This window comes from Nylanderia fulva, unplaced genomic scaffold, assembly GCF_048542155.1.
Source record: "Nylanderia fulva isolate GAGA-0341 unplaced genomic scaffold, ASM4854215v1 Scaffold471, whole genome shotgun sequence".
In the NCBI taxonomy this organism is placed as follows: Eukaryota; Metazoa; Arthropoda; class Insecta; order Hymenoptera; family Formicidae; genus Nylanderia; species Nylanderia fulva.
Window position 1 is genome coordinate 53432 of NW_028190556.1, and position 19304 is coordinate 72735.

The 19304-nt window shown below is 25.7% G+C and overlaps 1 protein-coding gene across 1 annotated transcript; it reads right to left on the minus strand.

Annotated features, from left to right (window-relative positions):
• Positions 1-816: 816 nt before the first annotated feature.
• Positions 817-15838, minus strand: LOC114940168 (aminopeptidase N-like). Its single transcript, XM_085486737.1, has 11 exons — positions 15705-15838; positions 14939-15397; positions 14226-14409; positions 13524-13659; positions 12987-13068; positions 11986-12332; positions 10922-11207; positions 7837-8027; positions 6763-6844; positions 5161-5504; positions 817-958 (listed from the first exon to the last, which is right to left on the minus strand). The coding sequence occupies exons 1-7, from the start codon at positions 15836-15838 to the stop codon at positions 10954-10956; spliced, it is 1596 nt and encodes a 531-aa protein (XP_085342863.1). The 3' UTR covers positions 817-958; positions 5161-5504; positions 6763-6844; positions 7837-8027; positions 10922-10953.
• Positions 15839-19304: the final 3466 nt, after the last annotated feature.

Consider the following 19304-nt stretch of genomic DNA (forward strand, 5'->3'; position numbering starts at 1 on the left):
CTTATTAATAATATGATCCGGAAAACAATTATTAATTAAAATGTTCTTTACAATCTCAATATTCGTATTATGAAATTGTTCGTTAGAAAGTTAAATTGCATGGTCTACTAAATTGTAAATCGTATTAATTTTGTACTTAATATTTTGTACTTAATATTTATTAAATTTACCTCCTTTATTTGATGTCTTTTCAGTAAATCTTCTGTGTTATTTACTTCAACTAACAATAAGTTAGTTTCTATAATACCTCTAACGGCATATAATATTATTTGCTAAAATGTATTATTTTTCCAACATTATCAAAATTATTTTAAACATTAAATAATAATTATTAATATCGCAATATTATCAAATTTTGTATACATATTTAAACATGTAAAATTTTTACCTGAGTTAGATTTACGGAATATACGTTATTAATAATAATAATTAATGCTGCAATTATATTAACATTTCTAAAAACAAAAAAAACAGATGTATGTATATACAATAATACACATAATAAACTTTTGTACACAATATTTATAAAAATATGCCACATTACTTTAGTTTTATTTCGTTAAAATCATCTAATATGTACTCCAGTATAATATGATTATTCGCATGCTTCGTAATAATATGTAAGAAACTGTTAAAAGAATTTGGATATTCCTGTTCTGTAGAAATGTTTTGATTAAATCTTAAATACTTTTTAATGAGATTAGTATCTTCAGAGCAAGCCAAGTATGATAAAAATTTATTATATCTATATTATATATATTATTTATTATATATATTATATATATTATTATATCTATATAAATACAAGGAATTTGAGTTGGCCTGCTATCATTAAATGAAATGCATCATCGATAATTTGGGCACGCATAAGAACATGAATTTTCGTGTAATCATCATTCGTTTAGATAATTTAAAATTCTTCGCCAATTCTAACCATCATAGTTAACGCGATAATATCCTGTCAAACAGTAAATAAATTTGATCAATTTTTATTGTTTTGAATAATTTTATCATTAATATACTTATTTTGAAACTTATTTCAATTTTTATTTTATACTTTTGTTTATATAAATTAGAAATTAAAAACGCATATCAAAAATTTAATACATATAAATAAAATGTAAATACATATAGGAAATTAATTATAAAAATGTCGTTTTAATACTTGAAATAGTACAAAAAATGAAACTGTGCAAGATATTGTGGTACATAATAATATAAAATTGATTCCCCATTTGTGCATTAATAATAACTATTTTTAACTAGCTAATATGATTTCTGTAACGTGTAACGTGACGAAAATTGTATATTACCTGCACTTATTATTATTAATTTTATAAATATATTAGGTCCTTGAATAAGTTCTCGCTGTTTTTTAAAAAATGGCGTAGCGGCACTCTGTGCATGGAATTTCGTACGGAAACGCATCAGCTAAGTAGTACTATATGTAACCTCAAATTCTAGTAGATACAGTTTACCACAGTGTCAACCACGTGTTTAATTACCTATTGCGAAAATGTCTACTTTTGTGCCAAATAAAGTGTTTTTGCGGGGAATTTTATTGCACTGCTTTATTTAAAAGAAATCTGCAGCTGAAGCACACAGAATTCTTGTTGAAACATAAGGTGACAATGCTCTGTCGAATACGACATGCAGAGACTGGTTTAGGCGCTTTAAAAATAATGACTTTGACCTTGAAGATAAAGAACGTTCTGGAGCACCGACAAAGTTTGAAGACGAAGAATTGGAGATCATTGCTTGATCAAGATCGGGCGACGGACAATACTTTGAGTAAAGTTATTGTAAGCCTTATATTTTAAATAAATGTTTTTTTTTAACAAAAAAACAGCGAGAACTTATTCAAGGACCTAATAATTATTTTTAAATAATTTTTACTATTATTAGAATAAAATATTTCTAAAAAGATAACATTAATATTGAATAATATTATTTAAGAAACATCTAGTATATTTTTTTATTTATGTATTCTTTAAGTATTGTCAAATATATTTCATTTTCTTCTCTCGACCGTACTGGCAAATATTATTTATTCAATCACTACGTTTCGACCCTTCTTTGAGTCCTTATCAAATGATCTAGATATACATAGACAGAGATTAATACAATAAAAAAAACCAAAATTACTTCACTAACAATATTACAAAATGATAAAAAGAAAAAGAAGCGAAACATACTTGTAAAAATAAGAATAAAATTATAATTTTAAGATGTCAAGAACGAACATAGTGTCGGTTTGACAACACGTCAAGACTCTTAGACGAGTTATTGGAGATTAAACGATCTTTATTATTTTGTCGTAGATATTACTTAGATTGTCGGTATCTTTTTATTATTTCCCTTAATAAAAAACATTTCTGCGATTTTTCTTTTTCTTACGTGCTTTTCACTATGCAAAATAACAGACAAAGTCCAGTCAAAATCGTGATCGAATTCAATTTTATGTTTGCTGATAACTGATAAATTACTCGAATGCATTTTGATGTTGCTGAAATGTTCCTTTACACGTGTACAAAGATGTCTTTTTGTTTGTCCGATGTATGACACGTTGCAATCCTTACAATTAATTTTGTAAACTACTTCAATTTTTTTATCTGTAGGCAGTCTATCCTTACCGAGTGCAATTAAATGGTTCGGTTTTTTAGGAACATTATGAACAACATTAAATCCGATGATTTTAAAAATTCGATCGATATCGCCTAAGCTATTAACATAAGATAGTGAAACGAAAGGAGACTTATCAACAATATTTCGCTCATTACTCGATTCATTCATGTTTCTGTGTTTTAAAAAATTAATCCTTTTTTTAAACCAACGATCGATTACATGTTTAAGAAAGCAGATATTAAATAAAATCTGTTTCACGATGTTAATATTCTCGTCGTGAAACTGGTCATTAGATAAAAGAATCGCGTGATCTACAAGATTAAAAATTGTGTTTATTTTATATTTAAAAGGGTGGTTGGAAAAGAAATTTATATATCTGTTCGAACACGTTTCCTTCCTGTACCAATTTGTTACAAGCTTTCCATTTGACCGAGAGATCGTTGTATTCAAAAAATTAAGACATCCGTCTGATTCCGTCTCATATGTAAAGGTTAAACTGTGGTGATAGTTATTAAAAGTATCAATTATTTCGTGGATTTTTGTCTTTGATTTCTTATTATATGTTCGTATAGTATATGTTCGTTTTAAAATTAATAATATGAGGAAGGAAGAACATCTTTCCTTCTACATCGTAACAGAAAAATTAGTTGTTGGTTCACAGCAATAATCTTTTTCATGTTATTGATCCAAGTTTTCAAAAGTGTTGTATGATAAGTACCGAACCTTCTCGAGATCATGCAAAAAAATCCTTCCACTTGTGTGGGCTCCATATCCAGGTCCAGGAGCGTAAAAAATAAGAACGTAAATATTTGAGAATCGCCAGACAGAATTTAAAAAAGGTAAAATTCTTCTCTCGATCGTGCTGGCAAATATTATTTATTCAATCACAACGTTTCTTACAACTTAAGTTAAATGAAAAGAGACTTTTCAAACTTAAACTCTCTCATAAAAATAAGTCTATCAGTAAATTTGACAAATTGTGCACTAAACAAAACGCATTTTCTGACTTGTTCAAAACCATTGACAATTCTAAGTGGTTGGTGAACATTAGTGGTAAAAATATTCCAGATAAGGTATCTGATTTTTTAAGCTTAGGTGACAAATTTGGTTTGCCGATAGATCACGCAAATAGTAAAGATCGAATGAATATCGTCCTGGAGAACATAAAGAATTTAGAGATTAATCACAGGAACATTCCGAGTGACGTACTGGAAACCACCAGAATTTCAGTAGCTGATTCTCTCAAAAGGTTTTTATGTGAATTTGTGTGATTTTATGTGATTTTGACTGGACTTCGCCTGTTATTTTGCATAGTGAAAAGCACGTAAGAAAAAGAGAAATCGCAGAAATGTTTTTTATTAATGGAAATAATAACGCTATTAATTTACAAAAGGATACCGACAGTCTAAGTAATATCTACGACAAAATAATAAAGGTCGTTTAGTCACCAATAACTCGTCTAAGAGTCTTGACGTGTTGTCAAACCGACACTATGTTCGTTCTTGACATCTTAAAATTATAATTTTATTCTTATTTTTACAAGTATGTTTTGCTTCTTTTTTTTTATCATTTTGTAATATTGTTAGTAAAGTAATTTTGTTTTTTTTATTATATTAATCTCTGTCTATGTGTATCTAGATCACTTGATAAGGACTCAAAGAAGGGTCGAAACGTTGAATAAATAATATTCGCCAGTACGGTCGAGAGAAGAATTTTACCTTTTTTAAATTCTGTCTGGCGATTCTCAAATATCAACGTTCTTATATTTTATTTTATCTTTAATTTAACATGTGACTAATTTTTAATTTTCATATATTAATATTGTTATATTAAGTATTATATAATATTATTTAAAATGTTATTTTATAAAAATCAAACTTAAAAGTATTGTTTTTGTCATTTTAAATATTTTGAATATTTTAATTTTTTTTATAATTTTAAATATGTTTTAAATATTTTAATTTTATTTGTGTTAACAAAAAGAATGACTGATTCGACAGAAGACTGATTTATGTAATAACAATGTAGATAAAACAATAAAATTGATTTAAATGATTAATATATCTTTAAATTAATTATTTTCTTTGATTTTATTGTCTTTTGACAGGTTTTTTATATTCTCGATTTCCCGCGAATTTCCGAGAACAGAAATAGAAAATTCTTGAATCCCGAGATATTGAAAAAGTCGAGAAATTAGAAACCTTAATTGTGAGGTCGCAAATGGCCAGGATGATACTGACAATGAGTTTTGATTATATGATTGTCAAAAGTTCGGGACCGCTCCTATAAAAGCGCCTTGTAATTCCCATTAAAAGCACAATAAATTATCTATCTATTTATCTATCTATCTATTTATCTATATAATAATGCAGAATATTACACAAAACATTTTAAAACTATTATAGTTATTATAATGAATATCTCAGATTTTTAAAGGACTATGAATAAAATAGATAAAGACATAAAATAATGTCAATTATGTGTGTGTAAAATAAAGACGAGAAATAAGTCATAAGTCCATTTGTCGATATTTACCAATTTGTTGTATTGAATATCATCCAACCATCCTCTTTAAATGGTAATGATAATTTTAAATTTTTTGACACGCACACATACCATATGATGAGTAAAATTGTTAAAATCAGGATACTTTTCCGTAGTAAAAGTTACAGGAAGGCAGTCAATTTTTAATGTGTCGATATATTGTATCGATACATTTACTTCGCTCATATCCTTATAATTTCGTATTATTTTTATGATAGGACAACGTCTTTCTATTTTCCAATAATTCATTATTTGTAGATGAATCAGTATCTGGTTATTCTGCAGCAGCAACAATTTCTTTCCAAATATTCACAATACTTTGACGATATGATTGGCTAAATTTACACAGTATGTAAAATATATAAAGGAAACACGAGAAATATGTTAAAATTGTCTGTATATAATGTTAATATTATAAAAAATTATAATAAATACTAAGAAGCATAATATAAAATTGCACTTCTATTTATATATTTATATATCTTGTATTTATATTATGATAATAAATAATATAACATAATTTAAAATCAAATTTAATAATTTTATTATTAGCATTATTAGCATTAATATAGATTAAATTTTAGCAAAGTATTGAAAGAATTATAAAATGGTTAAAAGAAGAAAAAAAACAAATAAAAAGTTGAAAACAAAACAAAAACAAGAAAAATAATATAAAGAAGATCGATTTACGAAAATAGAGAAGTAATGGAAAATAGATATAAGCAGTGTTAGATATTTAAAAAGCTGTTAAATAAGATGAAAAACAAACGTAGCACAAAATGCAATTAAAAGAAAAAAGATTATAAGAATTATAGACGATATAAAGGAAATAATAATAAGAATAAAAATTATTTTAAAAAATATCAAATCACGAAATAAAAAGAAAACAACAGTGTAATTGTATATAAAAAAGTGACAACGATAAAACCACAATTTCTTATTACGGAAATGGTTTTCATAGGAAAAGTGATAAAATTAAAATTAATCTAGTAGTAGATCTAAGAATAAGGCGGAATTGTTAAACTAAAAAAAATTTTATCGTTGGAAGCAAGATGGTTACAACAATATAATAGATTACTGTAGGCTTATTTAGGAATAGACACCTATAGAGTTCTTTTTAATTTCGAGAACTATGACGTTTCCACGCTTTCTAACGATGGAAGTAAAAAAGGTTCTTCACGTCTAAGACCGTATTATGAATTCCACGAAATAATGCATCTACATAATTTACAGATACAACTATCCATTTTAGGTTGACATTTAATAGATTTATATATAATTGATTTAAACATTGAAGAAGACTTGTTTATAATGTTTGGATGTAATTAAATATGTTTTAAGTTTTCAATTATTATTTTTTACGTGAACATCCTTGTAATTTATGCACGATAGTTGACTTTATCAACACATTAAAATTATTATCGTAAATAATACACGAGCGTCATCAAATTTATAATTTAAAAAAAAACATTAGGAATAAATATCAGAAAAGCCAAAAAATAAGGGACATTTTATAAAACTTCTATTATTAAACATAATTTATGTTATACAATTTAATTTTTTTCATATTATATTTTGTATTGAATTACTCACGTGCTATTTACATATGTGCGAATAAATTTCCAAAATATTTCTTCGGCGAAGGTGTGTTGCATCATGCGCAGTATAAAGGGTCCTACGATTTACATCAAAATTATAAATTAGATATATTGTATTATAAATATATATTTACTATAATGTGTGTGTGTGGTTACTTGTAAATATAGATTTAAAAAAAAAATTATATATTATATTATATATATATATATATATATATATATATATTAAGAGTTTAACTAGGCTCTGTAATATAAATATAAATTTAACATATATAAGACAGGCAATAAGAGCCAAATCGCGGATGACAGTGCGTTATCCTAAACGAAACTAAATTTGTTCGTTTAGAATTAAATACCTTGTGCACAAGGCACCAAATTTTACTTGGACACGGCCAAGATATAAAATTGGAATAATCTCTACAAGAGATTTTTAATTCCATGTATCCCCTATTCCCCCTAAAGAAATAAATGCGAGAGAAAAATATAGATCCGAAAGTCGCAGAATCGGGAATCGAACCCGAGACCTTTCGCTTGCCGGGCGACTGCTCTTCCAACTGAGCTATTCAGATCCTTTCGATTCTATATTTTTCTCTGTTATATATATTAATGTTGGTAAATAAACGCCTTTAAGCCAGCGTGTATAAATTAAGAGTTTAACTAGGCTCTGTAATATAAATATAAATTTAACATATATAAGACAGGCAATAATTTCTTTAGGGGGAATAGGGGATACATGGAATTAAAAATCTCTTGTAGAGATTATTCCAATTTTATATCTTGGCCGTGTCCAAGTAAAATTTGGTGCCTTGTGCACAAGGTATTTAATTCTAAACGAAAAAATTTAGTTTCGTTTAGGATAACGCACTGTCATCCGCGATTTGGCTCTTATTGCCTGTCTTATATATGTTAAATTTATATTTATATTACAGAGCCTAGTTAAACTCTTAAAAAAAAATAAATTTTCTTATTAAAATTTAGCATATGGACCTCTTGATCAAATTATTTAAACATTATAGGCGATACCTACAAGAATGATTAAGAAAGGCTAAAAATATATAACAATATTTACTTGTGCTTTGTAGAATTTTGGAGATGTTTTACTAATTTTTTGTTGGCTTCTGTCTTACATTCGGAGTCGCCGAAAAAACATGCCCATCTTGCAGCTTCTTGTCGTAAACATTTTCTAAGGTCGTCACTATCATTAACTTCTTCATATTTGATTCTTTTAAGTACCTCGTATAATGCTTGGTTTATGTAATTCTAAAAATCGTTAAATATATATTTCTTTATTCATATTATAAATGTATTTAAAAATTATTAAAATCTCAATAGATTAAAATAAAGGCGCTAATAAAATTATAAATGATTTATTAAAGTTTGATCGAACTGGTCAATACAAATCGTATCACGCATAACGTTTTGGCACTTAGGTACGAGCCTTTATCAAGCGGTGCTTTCAAGATGTTAAAGTGAAAGACATGATATTGAGTAATATACTTGATAAGGGCTCGTATCCAAGGGTCGAAACGTTGTGTGTAATACGATTTGTATTGGCCAGTCAGATCGAACTTTAATAAATCATTTATAAAAATTATTATATTTTTCTATTATTTATCAATATATTCTTAAAATATTCTCTTTCTTTAAGACAAACATACATACAAATTTACTTATAGACGCGAGCGTTTATTTATGCAGGTACATACGTTCAAATATACATACATATATGGAAAAATATGCTTTAATTTATGCGAAATATTTATAATATTTAAAAGATATAATTAAAGCACATTTGTTTGCGACGTATAATAATATGTATTATTGTTGCGGTATTTTTTTGAATATTTAAATTTTTTGTAATTAATAAGTGTATATGCAAATATCTGAAATATAATACTTTTATTAATACGATCAATTAAAATTAATATCAATCAAAATTAATATTTGTCGCTAGTGGTGAAAATAAGCTTAAACGACTTGACTACGACGTAACTAGCAATTTTATTTGATTATTTCACGACGTTTCGACCATTTGGTTGTGGTCCTTTTCAAGTGAAATTTCTACAACATAATGTTACACAATATTTTTTAACATACGAAAACTCATTTAAGTGTTAAATTAATAAAATAAGTATAAATATTATAAACATACCATCAATTAAACCGAGGTTAACATAACATCACACCGGTGTTATTTGAAATCGAAAGTTAAACGTTAAAAGACGAACACGTCCCATCGTTATGATGTTAAAAGTTAAAAATTAAAAGAGGAACACGTCCCATCGTTATGATGTTTCGTCAACGACTAAACTTGAAACGCGCCACTAAACAATCTTTATTATTTTGTCGTAAATGTTTGTCAAATTCTCGGTGTCTTTCTGTAGGTTAACTGTATTGTCATGCTTCTTTATGAAGAACATTTCAGCAATCTCTCTCTTTCTTACATGTTTCTCGTTATGTAAAATTGTCGGTGATTTCCAATCAAAGTTATGCCCAAAATCACATCTGTGTTTGCTCAAAACCGAATGATTAGACTCATGTAATTTAATATTGCTGGCATGTTCCTTCACTCTAGTGCATAAATGTCTTTTTGTTTGTCCAATGTATGATGCATTACAATTTTCACAGTTAATCTTGTAAACTACATTCGTTTTAATATCATTAGTTATTAAATCTTTACCTCGTTTTATCAGCCTATTCAACTTTTTTGGCAAACTATAAACGACATTTATGTTAGCACTATTAAGTGATCTTTTAATACTGTCGCTAACGTCTTTAACGTATGGGAGTGGAATTACATAATTCTTATCTTGAGCCGAATTCACATTAACGTTATTATCTAAATCATTACTCAAACTGTCGTTATTATCCGCATTGTGACCGTTACCATTCCTGTTGTTATTCAGTACATTAATTCTTTTATTTACATACTTATTAATAATATGATCCGGAAAACAATTATTAATTAAAATGTTCTTTACAATCTCAATATTCGTATTATGAAATTGTTTGTTAGAAAGTAAAATTGCATGGTCTACTAAATTGTAAATCGTATTAATTTTGTACTTAATAGGATGACTCGAAAGAAAATTGATGTATCTGCCAGAACATGTAGGTTTTCTAAACCAATTAGTTGTCAATCTATTCCCATTGCGGATAACTGTAGAATTTAAAAAATTAATAGAAGAATTGGTCTCTATTTCATGTGTGAATTTTAAACGTTTATGATAATTATTAAATGTACTTAAAATTTCATTTATTTTAGAGCTAGGTAAAATAACAAAAATGTCGTCCACATATCTATAAAAAGTCTGAACTTTAAAACTTAAAGAATTTAAACAATTTGTTTCCAAGTCATCCATTACTAAGTCAGCTAGTATCGGTGATAGAGGGGATCCCATAGGGCTTCCATAAATTTGTTCATAATACTGCTCATTAAATTGAAAACTAGTTGAAGTAAGTATTACATCAACAGCGTATAGGAACTGTTGCAAATTAAATTTAGTTTTTAGATTTATGTCACTCCAACGACTTTCAATTGCAGAAAAAACTAAATCTTTTGGAATATTTGTAAACAACGAACAAACATCTAAGGAAATCATTACGTCATCGTCATTAACCCTTGTATTTTTAATAGTATTCACAAAAGTCCAAACATCCTTAACATTAGAATCCGGTTTCTTAACAGACTTAACTAATATCTCATGAATGTAACTGGCAATATTATAAAAGGGACTGCCTAACGATGACACAATGATTCTCAATGGATACCCGCTCTTATGGATCTTCGGGAGTCCATAACACCGTGGTAAATTACCATTTGTGCAATTCAGAAATTTATATGTTTGATCATCAATGATCTCATTATTATGCCATGACTTTACTAACGTATGAAGTTTGTTCGTCAGACGTGTAATCGGATTTTTATTTAATTTTATGTATGTCATCGAATCACTTAACAATAATTCCATATTAGTCACATAATCATTTCTATTCATAACCACTGTCACTTGTCCTTTGTCAGCTTTGGTAACAATTAAATCTTTATTATTCTGTAAATATTTATTAGAAACGTCGTGAAATAATCAAATAAAATTGCTAGTTACGTCGTAGTTAAGTCGTTTAAACTTTTATTAATATTTATTAAAATTTACCTTAAAATTCCACATTTTATCTTCCAGCATAGCTACAGAAAAGTGCTAAATATGTATTCCAGAGCTTTAAACATAGAATACCATGCTATATAATCTTCTTCTCGATGCAAATACGATATTATATCTGCGAATACAAGGAATTTGAGTTTTCCTGCTATCATTAAATGAAATGCATCATCGATAATTTGGGCACGATTAAGAACATGAATTTTCGTGTAATTATCTGATTTTAAATAACTTGAAATTCTTCGCCAATTCTCATCATCATAGTTAACGCGATAATATCCTGTCGAATAGTATATAAATCTTATAAATATTCATTATTTTAAATACTTTTATCAAACATTTTAGTTTTATACTTTTGTTTATATAAATTATAACTTTAAAAAATCAGAAAAATTTAATACATATAAATAAAATGCAAATACATATAGAAAATTAATTAAAATAATAAATAAAGCTGTGCAAAATAGTGTTATATATATATTATATATATTATGTATTTTGAATTACTTTGCCAATTCTCATCATCATAGTTAACGCGATAATATCCTGTCACATAGAAAATAAATTTTATCAATTTTTATTGTTTTGAATAATTTTATCAGAATATATTTTCAAATATTTTTGTTTCATAATTTTGTTTATATAAATTATAAATAAAAAACGTACCAAAAATTGAATATAAATAAAATGATAATATATATAGAAAATTAATTATAAAAATGTCATTTTAATACTTCAAATAGTGGAAAAAATGAAACTATGCAAGATATTGTTGCATATCATAAAATGAAATTAATTTTAGAAATATAATTATCTTTTTAATGATTTTGATATTATTTATAGAAAACATCTACGTACATTTTAAATATAATATTATGGACATAATAATGCAGAATATGACAAAAAGCATTGTAAAACTATAACAGTTATTTAATGAATATTTCAGATTTTTATAGGACAATGAATAAAATAGATAAAAATATAAAACAATATCAATTATGTGTGTGTAAAATAAAAACGAGAAATATGTCATAATAAATCCATTGGTCGATATTTACCAATTTGTTGTATATTGAATATCATCCAACCATCCTCTTTAAATGGTAATGATAATTTTAAATTCTTTGACACGCATACCATATGATGAGTAAAATTGTTAAAATCGAGAGATGCTTCCGTAGTAAAAGTTACAGGAATGCAGCCAATTTTTAATGTGTTGATATATTGTATCGATACATTTACTTCGCTCATTATCTCTCTATTATGATATGTTCGTACTGCTTTAATCACGGGACAATGATATTCCAAAGCCCAATCTTCCATTCTTGTCAGTTGTTGAGTAATATTTGGATTTTTTAAAGCAATATGTTTCGTAAGCTCCACAAAGCCTTCATCATGTGATTCGCTAAATTCACGCAGTATAAAATATATATAAAAAAACATTACAAATATGTTAAAATTGTCTATATAATGTTAATATTATAAAAGACTTTAACAAACACTAAAAAACAAATTATAAAATTGCACTTATATATATATATATATTTATATATCTTATATTTATATTCTAATAATAAATAATATAACACAATTTTAAATGAAATTTAATAATTTTATTTAATTTTTTAGGTATTATTAGCATTAATACAGACTATATTTGAGCAAAGTATTGAGAGAGTATAAAATCATTAAAAGAAAAAACCAAATATAAAAAAATAACCAAATAAAAATAGAACAAATAAGAAATTGAAAACAAAAAAAAAATAAGAAAAATAATGTAAAGGCTCGATTTACGAGATAAGGAAATAGAAATAAAAAAAGTAATTGAGAAGTGATATAAATGTTACATATTTAAAAACCTGTTAAATAAGATTAGAAAATAAATGTAGCACATAATCCAATTAAAAAAAAAGATATAAGAATTATAGACAATATAATGAAATATAGGAGATAAATAAAAAGAATAAAAATTATTTCAAAAATTACTTTAAAAAATAACAAATTTATGTTGTGTACAATTTTATCTTTTTGATATTATATTTTATATTGTATTACTCACGTGTCATATGCATATGTGCTTATGCTTTCCTGAAACATTTCTTCTGTGAGGATGTGTTGCATCATCCGTAGTATAAAAGGTACTACAATTTACATCAAAATTATGAAAATTAAATATATTACAAATATATATTTATTTTGATGGTTACTTGAAAATATAACGATTTTTTAAAGGAAAATTATATTGTATATGTATACAGGGTAGTAATCGCGTAAGAGTGAAATGTTTTTTACTGCCGCACCGTTCATCATTTTATTTATAGCAAATTTTTAAAAAACTATTTAATTAATTTCCTGTACCTACATATGTGCAGGTATAACCGGACACTGTGTGTGTGCGTGAGCGTGTGCGTGCGTGCGCGCGCGCGTGTGTGTGTAAACGCGTGCCCGCGTATGTGTGTGTATGTACTTTTATAAAATAATATTTAATTAAAATTCAGATAAAGAATTAATTATCTTCCAACTTAACACATATTTTATAATATTAATAGTTAATATTATGTCATACCGCGGACTATTTTATTATATTATGTTATACCTCTGATAGATTGGCGAATTTTCAATAAACTGTCATCTTGTGAAGTAGAAGGCCACATATGATTACCATCCAAATTAAAAGAGTAATGTTGATTTTGAACAACAAATAAATTCATTATTCGATAATCTGGATAAGCCTATAAAAAAAAATAATTAATTTATTGATATAACCGTTCTGAAAATACTTGTATCTTGTATTAAATTCAAATACTAATATTATTAACGTTACTTCATAATTAAAACAAAACACATTCTCATTAAAAAATATAATAATAAAATCTAGAATTTTGTATTAATATAATTAGCAAATATTACATATTTTTTAATTATATTGTTTCATGATATTATATTGCAGACTTCTTTTTATCAAATTTTTTAAATAAATTTCATGTGTACTAGTTTTTGATTAATTTATTTTATTTTAAATTTCATAAAAAATTAAAAATATCTAATAAAGTGTTAAAAAATAAAAATTTTTAATAAATTAAATTATAAATATATGTGTGTAAATATGTGAGAAAAAGTATTTTTTTAAAAACAATTGATTATTTTATATAATGCTAAATGTTTTTAAGACAAAGGATGCATATAGATTTTTTAAAAAGGGTTTTGATTTAAGAAAATCTTGCAATAAGAATACTTAAGTATTGTATCGTTTGCGAGAAGGTGGGAGCGAGATTGCGTTGATAATATTTAGAATAACCTTATTGACAGTATACGTTGCAAGCAATGTAGTAAGACCTTTTTTAAGCCAAAAATCCGATAGTAATGGATTGTTCATCATGTTATTAAACCATTGCTGTGTCACTTTACGTCCTACTAATTGAGCTACTTCGATTTTCTGAGCAATAGGATATAAATTTTTATCGTAGATGATATCTGTTTCCCTGAAAGTTATATTTAAATGTTAAGATTGAGAACTTTTACAGAAAATACAACTTTATTTTTGTTACAATATTTTAATTTAATTGTTAGGTGTACGATCTACAAACTCATGGGTACAATTTAGCAAATCAGTATTGTAAATCGTACCAAATAATAATTTTTTTATTTTCTAATTTACAATATGAAACAACGATAAAAATTCTATTTATGTGTATATCGTTTGACAAAGAACAATAATTTGAAATAAATAAAAAAATGTCATTTCTTTTATAGCTTTATTGCAGTTTTAACATCTTCTTAGGGGGTACGATTTTAGCATACTTACTTCACCCTTTATATACTTATTAAAATAGTAAACTTTAACTTTGTAATAATATGAATAAATTTAATTCTACTAAAATTAATTGTTTTTGCAATTCCTTATACTTTTGAACGTTTACAGAAACAAAAAATATACATGTTTTCAAATTTTATAATTGTGCATATAAATATAATTTTATTTTTAATGTAATTTGAAGCACCTGTTCTCACCTATAAAGAACAAGTCCGAAAACTATTATGCCTTTGTCATGGAAATTTGGAATTGCGACATAATCCACCTTCGATTCCAATATGGAGAAAGCTCTCCAATCATATTCAAGAAACCTCGTGATACGTATAGTTACATTTTTTGCAAATTCTATGTGAAATCGAGATTCGTTTCTGCACCACATGTTAATGATTTCAATTTTGGTCTTAAGTGGGAATAGGTAATTAGACACAATTATTGTTGCAAGATAAGGCAACATTACAGGTGTGGTATGGAAGTGTATCCATAACAAATTATCCGCATGTTCTTCCGTATTTCGCAATAGCATATTTGACAAAGCCGTGCATTGCTTACATTCTATAGAAATGTTAAAAGTTGCTTCTAACAATAAATCCTGTTGATCCTCACATGGAAACGATTGTTGAGCGCTTATTATCTGGAAATGCGGAGTAGCTATCCAACTACATTTCAAAGAACATAAATTAATAAAACTTTTTTTGACAAACATTAAGATATTGAGAATTAAAAACTGTATATATGTTATATGCGTCAATGCAAATTATTTTATGACTTTATTATATATTATTATAATAATAAATGTAAAGATTGTTTGCCTTCAGATTTAAATTTTGCGATATATAATAATTTTTGGGGCATTTAATACATAAATAGTATATTAATTACAATTTCTTATGTAATTGCATATTGTACTCTTTTTATTAATATATTGTATTCTTATATATTAATTGACATTAATTATTTACTTACGCAGTTTTTTTAACGTCGAATATTATGGATTCTTTATCAACAGTTGTTTTAATGTCGAATATTCTGAAGCCTTTATCAGCAGTACCCAAATATTTTATATATAATATGTAATTTCCTGGTGATAACTCATCCATAAAGGAAATATCAATTGTGTCTTTTTTAATATTATATGTCGATTTATAAATAGTATCATTTTCATGATTTTTTTCCAAATTTGTAAATAAAACTATATTTTTAATACATAATTGTTTTGAATGTAAATATATGTGTTGCATTTTTTTCGAAACGAATATGCTGATATTATATTCCCCATAGAAAATATTTCCTTCAATAAATGTTGAAAGCATGATATCGTAATGCATTGGTATTACATATTTTGATGGTTTATAGCATAAAGATTCATTACGAGTGAAAGCCGTCGCAGCGATAAAAATTAATCTGCTACTTAATAATAGTTTTAAAAATATCATCATGTCGGAGAAAGGGAATATTTATTTTAGATCTGTAAAACACTCTGAACAAAAGATAAATAATAAAATTAAATATAGCTTAGATGTCTCTTTAAACAATTCTTGTATATAAATAAGAAAATAAATACAAAAAGTATTAATATTATTAACTGAAAATCCTAACTAGTAAAATATTATATGGTGAGGAAACAAAGTGTAAATTTCCATTTGCACAATTTTTATAAATGAAATTATATATATATATATGTATTTCAGTGTCGCACATATTTTAATTAACAGCAATATAAAAATATTAAAATTACAATATATTTTATATTATCTTTAAATAATTAATTTCATTGTCAAAAAATTATTTATATACATTTAAAATTTACCGAATATTATTTAGAACATAAAAAATTATAGTATATAAAGTATTAGTTGTCTGAAGCAAATTACTTTTATAAACACAAGAGCCATTACTTCTACATACATATATACCTGTGTTTACATTCAAAATAATAAGAAGAGAAGTAGAAATAAGAAATACTGAGCAGCGGCGAGAGAAAGAGAGAGATAGAGTATATACATGTTTATTATTATGTTTGATTTCTTTTTTTATTTCTTCTCTTAAACTGTGTATTATAAACACTAAACGAACATTCACCAAGAATTAAGCTAACATAAATTTAATTTTATATTATATCAATTATAAACTTAATAATTATATACATAATACATATATATAAGATGTCCCAGAACTTGCAATATACCTTTTACAATCAGATATTTGAGATCATTTGAAAACGATTTTTCCTCAGCAAGAATGTCAAAATATCAATAAATTTCAAGTTATAAGCGATTGAAAAAAAATGGTTTTTCGCTAACCAAGTTCTTTGGAAATAAAATATTAACAAAATCACATTCATCAATGAATTTCAAATAGAGTTCATTCTTATTAGAATTTCAATTTAATTACAAAGATACATGATGACAAATTTGGGAACATGCAAATAATGATAGTTTCCTTCCGCATTTTCGCGGAGGAAAAATTGACTCCAAATGATTTCAAAAGTCTACTATTAACTGGTTTACTACTCTTTCTGGTACATTCTATATATATAATGAGATTTTTTCAGATATTTTAAATATAAATTAAAAACCTCAAAATAGATGCGTTAACAATTGCTTAAAATTTACAATATTATGGATTTCTACATTCGATTGACAATTAGTATGTTTCATCATTTTATACTATAATTTTAAATTAATAAATATAATTATTCAAATTTGTATAATTAACGATTCAACTACTTATTATAATTTTTTTAGATTAAGTATTAAAGCTATAATCTTTATCAATGTTTATTGAATCAAATCTTTGTAAGCCAGATAATATTTTGTGCGTTTTATATCAAAGATTTTACGTCAAAAATTTTACGTAAATTACTTAGTATTCTGTCTACTTCTAACTTATATGATTAATAGAATACTACTTATCTTTATGTGTTGTATTTATAATTATTTTTTCACTTAAAAATAATTCGTTCATATTTTTTATAATATATCGTTGTTACAGTTATTTTACTCAATGTCGCACAATTTAAAAATTATTTTAAATATTAAAATACACACAGATATTTTTTTATAAAAAATAAAAAGAACGACAAATTTTAGAAAGCAGAATTTTAATAATCAAATAATGAAAGGATAATTAAAAGTGTCTGTTATAATATTTATTATATGTTATGTAAATTGTAGTAAGTTTAAATTTCAGAAATAATTTATTGGATATTAAACTTTTGTGGTTCAAGATTATTTTAACGTTACAATCGTAAAATATAATATTGATATTATTTGAAATTATCTCTGTATTAAAATTTAAAAATAAAAAAACTATTTTATTTATGTTTAAATGTTGGAAATTCTTTAAAATTCCGTTATACTACATGATTAAATGTCTGTATAATTAAATCTTTTTATATTTGTAGACAAATATGTTTTTATATGTTTAACTTAGTTTGACTTACCCAATATTTTGAAACAGAATGTTAAATGCAAAAGTATATTGATATATTTTTTTTGTTTTACGGCAACAAATTAATGCTTTAGCAGTATGCAATGTTGGAAGAATATATAAAATGTTCACACACACTTTGTTACAATCGTTATATCTACCACGATACGGTTCGACAGACCACAAAAGACTGACTGAGTCTCTCTATATATGTATAAATATGATAGGTCAACAAAACTTCTGAGGTCGTTATATATATATATATATATATATATATATATATATATATATATACAGGGTGTCCGGTAACTAACGGACCAACGATTACAAATGGATTCTTTGGTCAATTTGGGAACGATTTTTTCTCAGCAAAAATGTCGAAAAAGGTCATCATTTTTTACAACTTTCCAATATTTGTCATTATGTATCTTTATAACTAAGCCTCAAATTAAGATTTTATTGTAGTAAACTTTATTGAAATTAACTGAAGAATGTAATTATGTTAGACTTTTAACTCCAAAACGTTTAATTTTCAAAAGACCCATTTTTTTCAATCGCTTATAACTCGAAAATTATTGACTTCTCAACATTTTTGCTAAGGAAAAATCGTCTCCAATTTGGCCAGAGAATCTGCTCTTAATCATTGGTCCGTTAGTTACCGGACACCCTGTATATATGTATATATTTGTGTGTATGTCAGCATTTGTGTTTAATAGTTGTCTTAATTAAACATATTCAAATTTTGTGCAATTAATCATATAAATTATGCACCATTTATAAATTTATATCATTTATTCCGAAAAACATGAAACCAATCTTTCTAGCTCTCTGTATCTAATAGTAAAATTAAAGAAACAAAATGCCGCATTTTTAAGCGCTAAAATTTTTACAATTAGCGGATAGAAGCAAGTATTGTAATTGTTGAGTAAGTATGTAATACATTTAGAATAACAAAAAAGTGCCGTTACTTTTAGGAGCTCATTCAACCTTTTAATATGTAATTAAAAAATTTTCGGTAGTGGAAATACGCGCTGATAAATAATCGGCAATGTTCTTGCGCGATATTTGCGATTTCTTCGCCGAATGTTCAGTGAAAGATAAAATATAGTGAAGTGTTGGGGTCAATTCTGGAAT

What these genes read in the sequence shown, in the direction of transcription:
- LOC114940168 (XM_085486737.1), bottom strand. Translation starts at nt 15,838, where the DNA reads ATGGATGAGTTATCACCAGGAAATTACATATTATATATAAAATATTTG. An exon ending in TTCGACGTTAAAAAAACTGC is followed by an intron (nt 15,398 to 15,704) that starts GTAAGTAAATAA and finishes TTTGAAATGTAG; the next exon opens with TTGGATAGCTACTCCGCATT. An exon ending in ATTCAATATACAACAAATTG is followed by an intron (nt 11,208 to 11,985) that starts GTAAATATCGAC and finishes ACTATTCGACAG; the next exon opens with GATATTATCGCGTTAACTAT.